The sequence below is a fragment of the Pteronotus mesoamericanus genome, unplaced genomic scaffold, assembly GCF_021234165.1.
Source record: "Pteronotus mesoamericanus isolate MK-2021 breed Mesoamerican mustached bat unplaced genomic scaffold, CSHL_Meso_final scaffold_651, whole genome shotgun sequence".
Lineage (NCBI taxonomy): Eukaryota > Metazoa > Chordata > Mammalia > Chiroptera > Mormoopidae > Pteronotus > Pteronotus mesoamericanus.
Genome location: NW_026555325.1, coordinates 30,260,128 through 30,274,198, shown reverse-complemented (window position 1 = coordinate 30,274,198; position 14,071 = coordinate 30,260,128). Strand labels below are relative to the sequence as shown.

The window sequence follows — 14,071 nt, the reverse complement described above, 5'->3', positions numbered from 1 at the left end:
GGCAGGGAGTATGGGGGAATAGACTGGGGCGGGGTGGGGGGGCGGTGACGGGAGGGGCCAGTGGGTGGGGAGAGCTGTTTGCTTCTCGTTCCTTATTGTGAAGATGTGGCCCATCCATGCTTTCTTTGGCGAGATTATCTAGTAAGTGGCTGAGAAAGACAAGGATCTTTTTTTCTTTTCTTTTTTTTTTAAGAGAGAGAATGTAATGTAAATCAAAGTGGTCCTTATTTCCTGGGCCAATACAGAACCTAAAAGAGGGAAAATGGCCCTTAGCTATTGTGGCCTCCACAATAAGTAAAGACTTCTCCAATGAGCTCTCCAGTACCACTCATCCTAAAAAATTTACTGGATCAAAAGGAGGGGCTATTTCTTTTTAAGCCAGCTTCCTGAGTGCATGGTTTGTCTCCGCTTTCTCCAACGGTGCTCCTTCCCGGTGTGTCTGCTGTAGTTTAGACAGTATTCTCAGGATTCGTTCAAGTACACCAATGGTTCCCAAGAGTGAACTTGGGTTAACATCAGCTGGAGTGCTGTTGAACCACAGATAGCTGAGTGCCTGAGTGTGAAGCAGGGGCTGGTGATTTGCATTACCAACATAGTACAAAGTGTATGGGTGCTGCTGGTCCAGGTGAAAGTTGGGCTCAGAGCTTGACTTGGTGAACCACTGGAGTAGGCACTTACCATTTGCCCCAATGTCGGGAAAATTCAATTCATAAGCCATTTGAAACAGATCAGCGACACATTTGCCACCTCATGTATCTGGCCAGCCTGGCCCTAGTTCTTCCTAGGCACTCGCTGGTGTGACTCCGTTTTTTTGTCCCCAGATCTCTATCATTAGACATGAGCCTTAGAACCAAGGTCTTTCTCTGGCCAGTTTGGTTTGCTCCTACCCCTCAGTCGACTTTTCCTCTTCCATAGTTTCTTTGAGAAAGGTTTTCACTCCAACTCTGTGGAGGTCTGTTTATTCCAGCTCAGGTCCAAGATTCTTTCCTTAACATTCCCGTGGCCCCTGAATAGCATCCTCTTGGCCCTCTCTCCCTTAGGCAGATTTCCCTGAGCTGAGCGCCCATCTGCAGAAGCACAACCTGGATTTTCTAGCAGGCTGATTTCTCACTCCTGCCCCTGTTGCTGCTCAGTGGGAGGCGGGGGCCCAGACTCTCCCCTCAGGATCATAGCATGCAGGGAACTCTGACACTCTATCTTTATGTCTCTATCCTCATAGCTGCATTCTCTCTACAAAAGCTTCCTGCTCTTCTCTCCTTGTCCTCACACCCTGGTTCAGCTTTGAGTCCTAGCTTCCTGTGCCCTATGCCCGCAGGTCCACCTTTCCATGGTTATGCATTCTGTTCTTCCTGTGTAATATAGCAAATGACAATAAGGCATGTTATTTTGATTCTAATGCACTTCTCTTGCTCCAAAACAAGCTAATTACCCCACAGAGTCACTGAGACTTTGGGAGAGGAGGGATTTTTTCTTAGAGGGGCAGAAAACTTAGACTATGCTCAAATTATTATCAGTTAAGCCTTATGATACTGTACAATAAAACTTACTTTATCCCAAACTACATATTATATTACTTTTTGATGAATCAGAATATATCATAATATTCATTATGAATATTATTATGGGTGATTGAAAGTGAAATTAATAATCTTTCTGGTTGATAGTGTGATGGATATATTAGCCTTTACTGGAAAGGAGGTAAATTAGAATAATGCCTCCTGAGGCTTTCAGTGAAAATCTGGCTCAGACCCTTCTACTATCTATATTTCAGGTTGTCAATGTTGCTAAAAACTTCCTGACACATGAAACTGCTTAGTGGAGTATAATTATGAAAACCCAATTAAAAGTTTAAAAATATTAATATTAAAATTTATTTTTCTATATGGAAGACTTGGGCATATCATTAATCTTCATAATATGTACTTAATTTTCACCAAAATCTAAGGATACCATCCCCTTCTGTCCAATGAGAAAACTCTTGTCTTACTGGAAAGATCTTTGAGAAAAAGTTGTTATATCCAACTATACTTGAATTTTGTCTAGTTTAAGACTATAGCATTTCTTTGAAGTTTAAAAATTACATATGACGGCTGCAAAAAAGGATGTGTAGCAACATTTCAAAAATAGGAAAACCATTTATGTTTTTACAAAGTAAAACTGATTTATGAAGAAAAAGTAGTCTCTTTCTTTGAAAATGACGTTCAAAGAGTTTCAAGGCCCAACCACCATTATCACTTTCTCTATACAAATGATCCAGTGTGGGCTGCAGTCAATTGCTGCATCGTTTTTTATCTATCAAGGCTAATGTAAAGAAATAAGATGAAAAGGAAACACAAATTCAAAATCTCTGTTCAGGATCTAATGGCCTATTATCCAGCCCACTTTCTACATACAGAACGCTGTCATTAATACACCATTAAGGATGGTATTAAAACTTCTGACTTGTTCTTCTAGGCTGTAAGTTAGTCTCACATAAGAAATTTTACTTGAGCTCCTTCAGGTCTGATATCTGTATCTATAAATATCTCTATGTGTTAGTTATATCCTATATGGGTATAATGGTGCATAGTATAAAAGTATACATACTTCCTTTGAAAAATTCCTTTTTGAAAATATAAAATCTGACAAATTAAAAAAAAAAGAGGTAGAGGGCAAAAGAGAAATGGAGTGGATTTTAATTGCTCCTTTAATCCAGCATTTATTTGGCACAAATGTAGATATGCCCAGATGTTTGCATCAACACCATGTCTTCCATTGAATGGAGTGTGTGATCTCCAGGCTGATTTTTAGGCCACTTTCTGAAAGATGCTGCTATACCATGTCTTTACATTATAAATTGTTACCTTTAAGAAAGTACCTTTCACTAGGAAGTTGCTTAGGGCAGTCCTTTCATAACGAGCTAGTTGGGAAGGACAGAATTCCTGGTTTCTGAATTGGTGTACAAAATTTCTAAAAGGACAAGGAGGCAAAAATGTCAGTCACTGCCTCCTTTCCACCCTTTCCCTGTCTGTCTTGTTCTTGTTCTCAGATCCCCAGCTGTCTCAGGCTCATACTTGACTTCACTTTAAGAGCAGTTCAGGTTGTGGGAAGAGGGTATATAAGAAGCTGCTAACTTCAGAAGGTCACTGGTTCAGGATGAAACTCCATTCTTCTCTGAGGTCATCCACCTAGTGTGAAGACTTCTTGTCTACCACCCCATCTTTGGATCATGTGAACTCTTGACCTCAGCTCCTCATCCTTCATTCTACAAGTCTCCTCACTTGGGCCCATACCACTTGTGTCTTTCCTGCCTGTCATCTCCTGAGCTCTCCTTCTTGGACTTAATCTGTTGTTCCTCGTCTTCCAGGCCCTGTTTGACCCTTTGTAGACCTACTGTGGCCTGTTCCCACCCAAGTCCAGAGGAAAAGTACATCTCAGTTGTGCTACTAGAAAATTCTGTGACTTCACCCGAGAGCGAAACCTGCCTTGGAGTCTGTCTCTCGCTGGGACAATGGGGGCCGTAAAGGAGCAGCTCCACGGTCTCCTAAGATTTCAGAAACTCCAGGAGCCACGGGGCTTCGTCCTGCCTCCCTCCACCCTCCATCCTCTCACCTGCAGGAGGGACTCCGTCTCCCACATAGACAGACACACTTGGAAAGATCACAGCATTTATCTTTATTTGCATCACATTGTAGAGTTTACAGTGTGTGTAAGTTGGTGTGTTGAGAATCTTGTCTCTTGCCTGTGCACCCAACGTTTGAAGGCAGCTCTTCCACATAAGCCGCAGGAAAGTGGCCCTTTTTTCCATTTAAAGATCCAAACCACCATCCTTCTCCTTGTTTCTGGTGTATAGTCACAATGTCACCTGTGAAAATGCACATCTAGTTAGACAAATGGGTCTCTGCAGTTTTAGCACATGCCTGAACCCGATTGGTGGACAGTTTTCAGGACAGTCTGCTTTTCAGGAGTTACTGGGTAACATTGTTTTCTGCATGTGATTCAGAGGAAGTCACGTTTATCGACCACCTCTGTATTAGGCAGTCTCAATGAATATTAAAAAGAGTAAAGATAATGGACAGCCAAGTTATGTCATAATATAATTTGGTTAAAAAGAGAATCATGTTGGAACATACGTCCTTCTCATGTGGGCTGGCTCACCTTGAATAGAGTTTGTCACCAAACTCTTTCTTGGCATCTGTGCTTTAAGGGTTTCTCATGTTGGTGGCCGCAACAGTTTGGTATGTTGAATACTATGTCTTTGCTGCCAAACTTCTCTTTAGATCAGGACAAACTCTCTCAATTATATGTGCAAGCTTCATGGCCCAAAGTTCCAGCTAATAGCTTTGCACAGAAATATAACTCCTCATGCAAAATTTATATAACTTTAATAAAATATCAATTTTACTTTTTTAAAGCCATGATTCAAATGAACAGAACGCCTAAGAAACACATGGCTCTTCTCTAATTCTCTATTAAAAAAAATACTATTCTGATATTAATAACCCTAAAGCTTAACCTGGAGAGATAGTCTTTTCTCTCTGGCTGTTTTCTACACATTAAAGTGGAAACATCTACTTCCTTCAGGATCCCAAAGCTACTTTATCGTGAGCATCACTCTAAGGTAATTTTTAAGTCTTTCATTTTGTTACGCAGTCATTTTTTTTCTTACGACAAAGGAGACTGTAAACCCCTCTTCTACCTCTTCTTAGTCATAAATCGCTATTTATTCTTATAGGAGATCATTCTCAGCCTAAGTTCACTCTCTCAGGAGTTTTGTCAGGTAAGCAGATTGACACAATCTATTATCAGAAGTTTAAATGGGTAATTTCAAACCTTACTGCCAATTTCAAAGCCCCCAGTGTCTCATTTAATTTACAGAACCCACTTAGGATATAGTGTATAAGTAGGCTTTGCAACCAAGAAAGTTACTGCGTAACTCAGACTCAGGACCCTGGATCCTAGATGGCATCTGGGAAATGTGTTTTTTATTTATACAGAAAGTGGCTCTACAGCATTACAGTTACCTATTTACTGCTGTTGGTGCCTTCAGGATGACATGACAAGTAGTGAAGTGACTTCTATAACACTTCAAACTTTTAGATAAACTTTAGGTAAAACTTTAGATTGACTTAAGAAGAGTGGAGAAGAGGGTTTACTCTCTGTTTCCTTTTTTCTTGTCTTATTTCTGAATTAGAAGGGAAAGTAATTGGCTGGAGAAATCGGATCGGCAAACTGAAAATGAAGCACCCACTAACCAATAGCAAATATCTGGTGTCCCTGTGGTCTCGCTGCAGAAATCCATCTTAATTTTCCCTTGGCTCTGGGTGCCATGTGCCGCTCATGGATAACACATTTTTCCTACAACACAGCTCTTCCTCACTGACCTTCTCATTCCCAGGTCTCTGCTTTAGCTTTCACACCCAAATGTGGTTGTTCACTGGGCACACAACATTGAGACTGGTGACATTTTCTTGTTTAGTAATTTTGACATCTATATAACCCATTATGTAATATTTTTCCATGTTAAACAAAAATCTGTAACTCAAAGAAGGGGCTCTGCTTCCTTAGATTGCTCATAAACACTTTTCTGCAAGATAAGTGAGAGGAATGTTAAGCTGGAGGTGCTTTGCCCTGGCTTCTAGAACTTCCTCTTAGACTAAGCGAAGAGAGGAAGTCACTTCACATTCCTGTGTGGTTAGCGTTTTGAAAAAGAGAGCGGTCAGGTCACACCTCTAATGACTTTCTATTACTGCCATTCTACCCTTGTGTAGCACTGCGATTAAGCATGACCGAGCCTCTAAGTTCACATCCTGCGCTGCCACCACCTGTGACTTTAGCCAAAGTATTTAACCTTTCTATGCCTCAGTCTCCTTAGCAATAAAATGGGAATAAATGACAATACCTGCTTCAAAAGGTTTTTATGAATATTAGATTGGACAATGTGCTTGCAATAATGTGTGGCACGCAGTAAACACTGAATAGATGTTAGCTATTTTTATTATGTGAGCTTTATCATTGATGTGCTTTATCTCTATCTTCTAAGAAGGGTGATTGTACACTCGAACTGAGTTGAATGGTCTTAACTTTTAAGACTGCTGTACTAAGATGGGAGTTTTAGTCAAGTTAAGGATGTCAACATGAGAAAGCAATTAAACATTTGAGAATGATTCTTACCTACTTCCAAACTCAATTCATCATCTTGCCTGGCTTGAAAAGAATATAAGGCTTTGCAAAGACGGTTGCCATGCTGGGCCACACCGGAAGCTGAAAGTTGAATCAAGTTATAATTACCATGGCTGCATCAGTAAGCAAGAGGGCTATGTTAGGAAGCCTGTTACTTATTCAGCAGTGTGGTGCAGAGCTTAAGTACATTCAAGTCTTCTCAAAAGAAAAATTTATAATTTTACACACTATTTATTCCTTGATGCATTAACCATTTATGATGAACCTACTATATGTGGGGACTGTGTATATTATATAATCAAGAACTATATCATAACGTAGAAAGTTAGCCTGGAGACAAAAATTACTGTAATAATAATAAAGATGACAATTTAAAATTACTTGCTTCCCATGTGAACTTAACCAACATCAGTTAGCTGACATGTATGGTATGCATGTGCTGCCGTACACACATTTTGGAAATCATACACGAGTTTTGCCACTAAGGTATAGACGGGAGATCCTAGGAGCACGTGTTCCTTACCATCACCCTGGTACTAACGGGACTGCTTCTCAAGCCATGCAATGGTGAGTCTCTCATTCACCATGTGGCCCACAATTTCCTGGATTTTTTTGAGACTCTTTTTTTTTTTTTTTTTTTTTTGGCCAATTTCTAATCAAGAACTAGAGAGTCAAGGTTATGGTAACTATAGTTGAACTATGAAAGACAAAAAATGTGTGTGCATGTGTGTTTGTGTTGAAAGGTAAAATGTAGTAAAGTGTGGATAAAAAAATGATTACAGTCACGGGGAGGTAGGCCCTGAGATCAACATGTTTGTCACAAAGAAGACAGGGTTTCTATGGACATCTGCAGGGGGCTCTGGAGACAGAGCTCAGAGCTCCTCCCAAAGGCTCGAGGGTGATAGTGTGCACAGCAAATTGCAGGCTCTCCGAATAACATAGGACCAGACATCATAGAATTTTTTTCCCAACCCTCCACTCTTCTTGACACCTTCACATGTTCTGGGTTACATTTGCACAGAAAGCTACAAATTCTAAAAATTAATCAGTCTTCATTTAAATGTAGATTTCTTTGAGCTGATATATATCAATGTGGCTCTGAAAATAACATGTAAATATCACAATATGCTTTACTGATAGGATTTAGCCCAAAATTATTCTGGGCATGGGATTACCTGCAGATGAAGAAGTTGGATTGCTTTGCACATCAGGAGATGCCCCTCTCACAACATCCTCTGATTTCTTCATCAGAAAAGGCCGAGACATTCTCACATAACTATGTGTCTGATGCTGTTCAAATAATTTATTTTAAAAAGTAATTTTTAACAACACAAGTACTCATGAAAAATAATTCTTCTGTAGCTATTTTCCTTAGGAATTTATTTTTGATTTTTTTGCACATGAGTATAAATGAAGCATTGAATATGTTCTTAAACCCTACTATAGAGCTTTCTTATATCTGAAGCCTTAATATTTTCAATATTAGGCAATTATCATATTTTATAGCCTGGGTTGGCAATTCTGACCTATACCTAGGCAAAATAATAACATTTGCAGCATTACTCCTACAATTTCAACATGATGGCTTTAATGCAAATAAATTATCATGGTTCTGTTTAAATAACTTTGACCATTTCCTCCCTCCCTCCTTCTTTCTCTCTTGCTTTCGAGAACATTTCTCAGCTCTTGAGTCTCTTAGAAAGAAAACTGTTCCTTCATCACAAGATGGTTCCAGTGTCCCCTTCTCATAAGGAATGGAAAATACTCCAAGCAGTAGTTAACCCATCAATACTCATGTGTTCACCATTCATTTCTAAATATGGAAACACTGGGAAAATACATGTATGTGATTTTTCAAATCTGTGCTGATGCATTTTCTTCATTGTGTAGTATATTAAGTGGATGAGAGTAATGTATATCACAAACCTTGTAATTTAGGTCTGTATGAATACTGAAAATTTCAATTTAATAAAAATTTTACTGTAAAAGCACACTCAAAGGATAAAGTTAAGGTATGAGGAGGAAGAAGAAGGAATCCAAAGTGTTTTTAACTCCTCATATTTACTATGCAAATAATGCTCAGTTGTATTTAGCTCTTATTACTCTGCTCAAAAGGAATAAAAATAAATTTATTTTTAAATCTTGCAGTTGAAATTTGGGACATATGACATATATAATTCACAATAACTTTTTTTTTCCCCTGCTCTGATGCTACTTTGAGCCACTTCACCCAGAGAGCCTAGTCAAGAGATTATAGCCAGCCTTGGCTGGTGTTGCTCAGTGGATTGAGCACCAGACAGTGAACCAAAATACTGGTTCCAGTTCGATTCCCAGTCAGGAATTCCCACCTGGGTTGTGGGCCAGGTCCCCAGTATGGGGCTCAAGACGCAACCCACACATTGATGTTTTTCTCTCTCTTTTTCTCCCTCCCACCCCCTCTCTAAAAATAAAGAAATAAAATCTTTTAAAAAATGTTAACCAATCCCTTAAATGTTTACCTTTTCTTTCCGCTTGAAGATGGAGTTACTACACGGATGGCTGGGTTGAGGCCTTTGCTCAAGTTCTGCTAACACTGATGACAGTTTATAGGAGTTTGCTTCCAACAGGTCTAGTTTCAATTTGGTCTGTGGATACATCATTTGGCCTTGTGAGTACATGAGGCGCAACTGCATGGGTAAAAGGCTATCTGGATAACTTTCAAAATGACAAAGAGGTCTAGAAAAGTGCACATTCAACTCATAAGCAGACACACACAGAAAATGCTGAGGACAGAAAAAATGGACTCCTTTCCTTTAGGGAAGCCTTAGTTGTTGAATGTGCCTTATTCCAGACATTTGTGAACATGGTAAACCAGAAACCTTGACAGATGTGTTCCTTGGTACTCTGTAGCAATGAATAGCTTTTCCAAATTTTCTGCTGAGGAATGAGAAAGGGAATAATAAGTGTTGACTGTAGAAGGTAGACTTTTGGAGGAAAGGCAATTGAGGCATAGGTGCTCAACGTTGTGAATAGACTTGAACTCATCAATTGAATCACATTAAAATGGTGTTAAGGCAGGGTTTATGTATTTATTTTGGTTGATGTTATTCATTGTTTTTTCTTGTAGAGGTGAAGTCTCATATTACCCAGAAAGTTCACAGCCACACTTCTGGGAACTAGAAGTAATATTCTAGGATATATGATTTTAAAAATAAAGACTGAAGTTTAAGGTACACTCTTAGGCTCTTGTTCTCTGTTTGACCTTGACCTAAAAACTTTATAATGACTTCTTTGTCAGGCTGTGTCCAGTCAAGGTAAACCAAATAACAGAATGAAAGCCTTTGAAGGGGCCTGCTTCTTCGATCTCTGGCTCACTGTCGCCTCTCCCTTTTCCATTAGCCCAGGGTGCAGATTCCTCACCCTAAGGTCGCTGCTAGACACCTCCAATCGATGAGGAAGGTCTCTAATCCTTGGAAAGATCCACCGCATTGTGGGACTGGCTTACCTAAGATGAAATCAACCCCCATGCCTTCTACCATTACACCTAGTCTGCATTTGAGAGCATAACAGAGCAAGTCTCTTTCCTCTCCTCTGTGTGGCACCCCTTCCTATATCTGAAGACAGTACCTGCAACAATTTCTCAGAGAACATACCTTGCCAACATTTTTGCTTCAAATATGGCACTTCAAGGACCAAAAAACAATGAATTAGGAAGAATGTAAATGAAACAAAGCGCTCTCTTACAAGAAAACTTCTATGGGTAACACAAAATCTGCCAATAACACAAATTTCCCTCCAACAGATGCTGAGAGGTATGTAATAAAATTACATGGCCATTTGGCATCCACTATTTGGAGGCTAGTATTTGTTCTTTTACTAGACCACAAACACTGTGAATTTAGGGATCAGATGCTCTCTCGTCTTGCATCCTCCACTGTGTGAATCCATCCAGTTGTGTGCCCAGCTGGTCCTAAGACATATGCTGTGCTGGTAAAGACAGTGACAAAATTCTGTGCAAGAACAAACGCCATCATAAAGTGCTCCCTTTGACTTAATTTTGGTAAATATTATTTGCATCAAATTAGTTAATTAAACATTTTACACAAAAATTAAACATTTTGTGTTGTCACAGAAAATGTCCTAGAGTCTATTTTATAATTTCATAAAAACTATAGCCATGTGTCATGGCAAACATGTTCGACCTCTGTTTACAAATGAACAGAATTCAGGCTTTTCTTTCCACAAGAAGTGTTAGGTTTGTTCCTGCAGTCGAACCCCACTAAAGGAAGCTTGTGCTAAAAAATAGATAAACTGTGCCTGGCTGCATCTGCCTACTTTCACCAAAGAACCTTTGAAATTGCCTGTTTGGACAGAATTATTGGGTATTTACTCACAAGAGAATTAGTTAGGCCAGTAATTTTCATCTGGTGTGCTGCAATAATTTTTGAAACATGCAATACCTGATCATTTAGTCAGGGGCACTGACTTCTTTTTTCCTTAGATTGATAAATAATTTTTAAAAAAAATGACAACATCCAACACAAAAAATGCTGTCTGGTGTGAATGAATCAAAATTATACCTATTTTTTTCCTCAGATCAGCAAAAAAATACAATATATTTTTGTGTGTGTGCGCCACAGAATTTTAGTACTTAGTCTGTGTGTGCCATGAGATGAACAAAGTTGAAAATCTCTGAGTTAGTCTATGTTGAAGGGAAGCTTGTCCAGTTTCCTGTGTCCTTCAAAATACTGCAAAAATTTTTATCTCTTCCTGAATTTTTCTCAGAAAAGATAACCCAGTCAACTTCTTCTTGCTCTAATCACAGCACAAAACCCATACCTCATACACGCAGGTAATAGTAGCTGTTCTTTTTTGTTCCTATATAAAATTTATGGGCCTTTCCTAACTGCCTTTTTAACATCGATTCCTCCCAAGTTGCCACCTTGTCCGTCAATCCCTACGTGTTTCCTTCCTTCTGTTATTCTCAGAAGATACCGATGTTAGCTGAGGAATGAATGGAGAACAGTGTTTGAACAATAAGGACCAGTATCTCAGCCCTCCTCTGCACACTGTGCTAGCATTTTCTAAGTAATATTTAATCCTCACAAAACCCCTTTAAGGTAGAAGCCAATATCCCCATTTTGCAGATGAGAAATCTAAAGTCATCCCAGGTCTCTGTAAACAGCAGAGCTAGATAGTTCCAAATACAGGCCTATCTGAATGTAGAACCTGCATTTTTGGTCACGTTTCTTAACTGGGTTAAAAGTACCCATGGTTTCCAGACCCTGAAGGAATGATTTCATTTTGGAGAATTCCATTTAGGGCACAATTCTTTCCCTGGGAGGACACTAAAGCAAACATTTTTAGTAGTTGGGTTTTTCCAGATCCCCCATCTCCTTGCCAAGGACCTGACCCTACAAGCTCTCTGACTAGATTATTCTCTGTCATGAGAAAGGAAAGGCAAACAGGGGTCAAATGGGCCTGAAAACAAGCCTTCTAAAAATAACTCTTTCATGAATGAGTCTAGGAAACTGCACTCTGCAAATATTTACCTCCTCCATTAAGGCTGCTGTGCTCCTCTGGCTCTCTGGGTCTGGGAAAGAGTTGCTGGAGTAAGCTCTCAGCATGCGCTGGAGTCCTGAAAATGAAATCACGCTCTTAGTCGCCACCCTCCCGTCCTGGTGGGATGCAGCTGGGAGGAGCCACACACCATTGGAGCCTGAGCCCAGAAGAGTTTCCTAAATGGCCAGGGCTGTTTCTGTAGGTAGTTTTTTTCTCAATTTTTCTGAATGGATGACTTTTACCTTCTTTTAATGAAATGTGAGAAATGCTGGTCGATGCTTAAAGAGTCTTGACTGTTATCTTTCCAAGATGAGCTCACGAACCCTCCTTGTTGACCCATTCCGTGGTGGATTCCTAACATTTACCCCAGTGTCAGGCTTTCCTGCACTATGATATTTATAATTGGAAACATTTTTGCTCTCTTGGATTTCCTGTCAGGTATTGCATTGCAATACATGGTTCTAGGTCACATAAAATAAGATGCACACATCACAATCACAAGTGGGGAGTTGTTTTTATTATCCGTATTGCCTCTAACATATCTTACTTCTAAGTATAGAATTTAACTTGAATGATTTTTTATATTGTTTAGAAAGTTAGTTCCAAAGGAAACAAATAAGAAAACCAAAAGCCCTGTGCACAGATTTACTGGTTTTTTTTTTTTTTTTAACCAAATGAATTGTCCCTCATTCCAGCCAATGTAAGAAACATAGTAAAATGCTACATTTCTGGGAAAAGGTGGTATAGTACTTATTTTGCTCTCATAGATAGACCAAAATGTCACTTTCAGTTTTTTGTTCTCTCCTTTCTTTTTAAAATTTTTTCTTTATTCACACAAATTAGGTTTGACATGTGACTCTCTAAACAAGAGGATTCCTGCCTCAGGCAGCAAAAGCAGGATTGCCTGATCTCTGAATGAAGATACTGTCCCTCGTCAGGCCATTCACAGAATTACCCACCTTCTAGGTCTCCTGAGGCTTTTTCAATATCTCTGTGAAGTCTCATCAGTTTTGATTTTATGGAAGACTTTTGTCGCTCTTTATTCATTGCATTGTTAGGTTCTTCCTCCTTTAGGAGAAAACAAAAGGATACTTAATTTAAGGAGGAAAAAGAAAGAGTTTTCTCTCCCAGTTGCACCGAGACTTTTGATGACTGTATTTAATTTTAACTGGATGGATGAAAAAGTGAAAAAAAAAAAAAAAGCAAGTAATCTTTGGTTTTATACAGATTGTTCTAGACCTGCTTAGTAAGAAAACATCTCCTTGTTCACAATTTGTTAAGTACATAGCTGAGCACTTTCTTTAGTAGAACAGATTATTCTTGGAGGATGAGCCTTATATAGCTATTTTATAGTTTCTTGATAAGTAAATCTATTTGTTGTATACATATTGCTCTCTATTTATCCTTATTCAAGTTAGAGCCTTTTAAGTGTCCAACTGTAGTATTATGTATATGCCTCAAGCCAGGAGTGCTTCAGGAGCGAAACAAATGTTTATTGTGTTCTGTATTGCTGGCAATTGGGAACACGTGAACAAATGCTCTTCTCAGAATGGGATTGCACTTTAGTTAGGCCTTGAAGCATAACATAAGAGACCTAGCAATTCAATACCACGTTCATTCACAAATGGCGCACACAGGAATGCGTGGCCCACCAAGGGCAGGACGTGGGCATGAAAGCTTTGAGGAAGCAAGAAGACTAAACCAGGATTTTTTAGTGAAGGGGAAGGACAAAGGGTGCCCCAGGCAGAAAAACTGGCCCAAGCAGAGGACATAGGGAGGGCTTCGTGAAATCTATCAGGAACACCAAACAGACCAGTTGCTCTGCAAACATAGTGGAAGAATAAGTTGTCTGAGTAGTTTAGGCCAGCTTTGGGGGCAGAAGTAGAGGTTTTATCACATAGGCTATGAGAAAGCATGAACAAAGTCCAAACTTTCACATACATATGTCAAGGGTTGAATGAAAAAATAACTGGGAGGTTAGGGTTGGTTGGGAAGGTGGATGAACACATAGCAAAGGGAGAGAAACCTAAGGAGAAAGAGAGGAAACTAATGACTGAAGATGGATGTGAAATAGTCAGGACTTATCTGATAGGGGAGGAGAAAAAAGAGGATCCCAAATGTTGGTGGAAGGTTAGCTTCAGTTAGATTGTCATGAAGAAAGAGAAGCTGAGGATTCAGAGCAATGTGAATAGTTTTATTAGAATGTAATGTACATTTACATATTGTACACTATATATTATAAACAGTTTCTTTTTCTTCCAAGTTGACTTCACACCCCCGGTGAGCTCTGACTAAACCACAGGATGTTAATTCCAGCCCCCCCGCCCCCCCCCCCACCCCCCGCGCCAGCTCCTTCCTTGCTGGAGGA

General features: G+C 39.5%; 1 protein-coding gene across 2 annotated transcripts in view; it reads right to left on the bottom strand.

Moving 5' to 3' along the window:
* Positions 1-3,648: 3,648 nt before the first annotated feature.
* NOSTRIN (nitric oxide synthase trafficking) overlaps positions 3,649-14,071 on the bottom strand; it is a 58,139-nt gene continuing 47,716 nt past the window's right edge. The window contains exons 11-16 of one of the 2 annotated variants that reach the window (XM_054562731.1): positions 12,663-12,771; positions 11,694-11,779; positions 8,661-8,786; positions 7,338-7,452; positions 6,154-6,243; positions 3,649-3,844 (exon numbers count right to left, since the gene is read on the bottom strand). In XM_054562731.1, coding sequence (XP_054418706.1) covers positions 3,678-3,844; positions 6,154-6,243; positions 7,338-7,452; positions 8,661-8,786; positions 11,694-11,779; positions 12,663-12,771 — 693 coding nt within the window. In that variant the 3' untranslated portion in view covers positions 3,649-3,677. The remainder of the gene's footprint in view (positions 3,845-6,153; positions 6,244-7,337; positions 7,453-8,660; positions 8,787-11,693; positions 11,780-12,662; positions 12,772-14,071) is intronic. The other variant, XM_054562732.1, reaches the window with a different exon arrangement.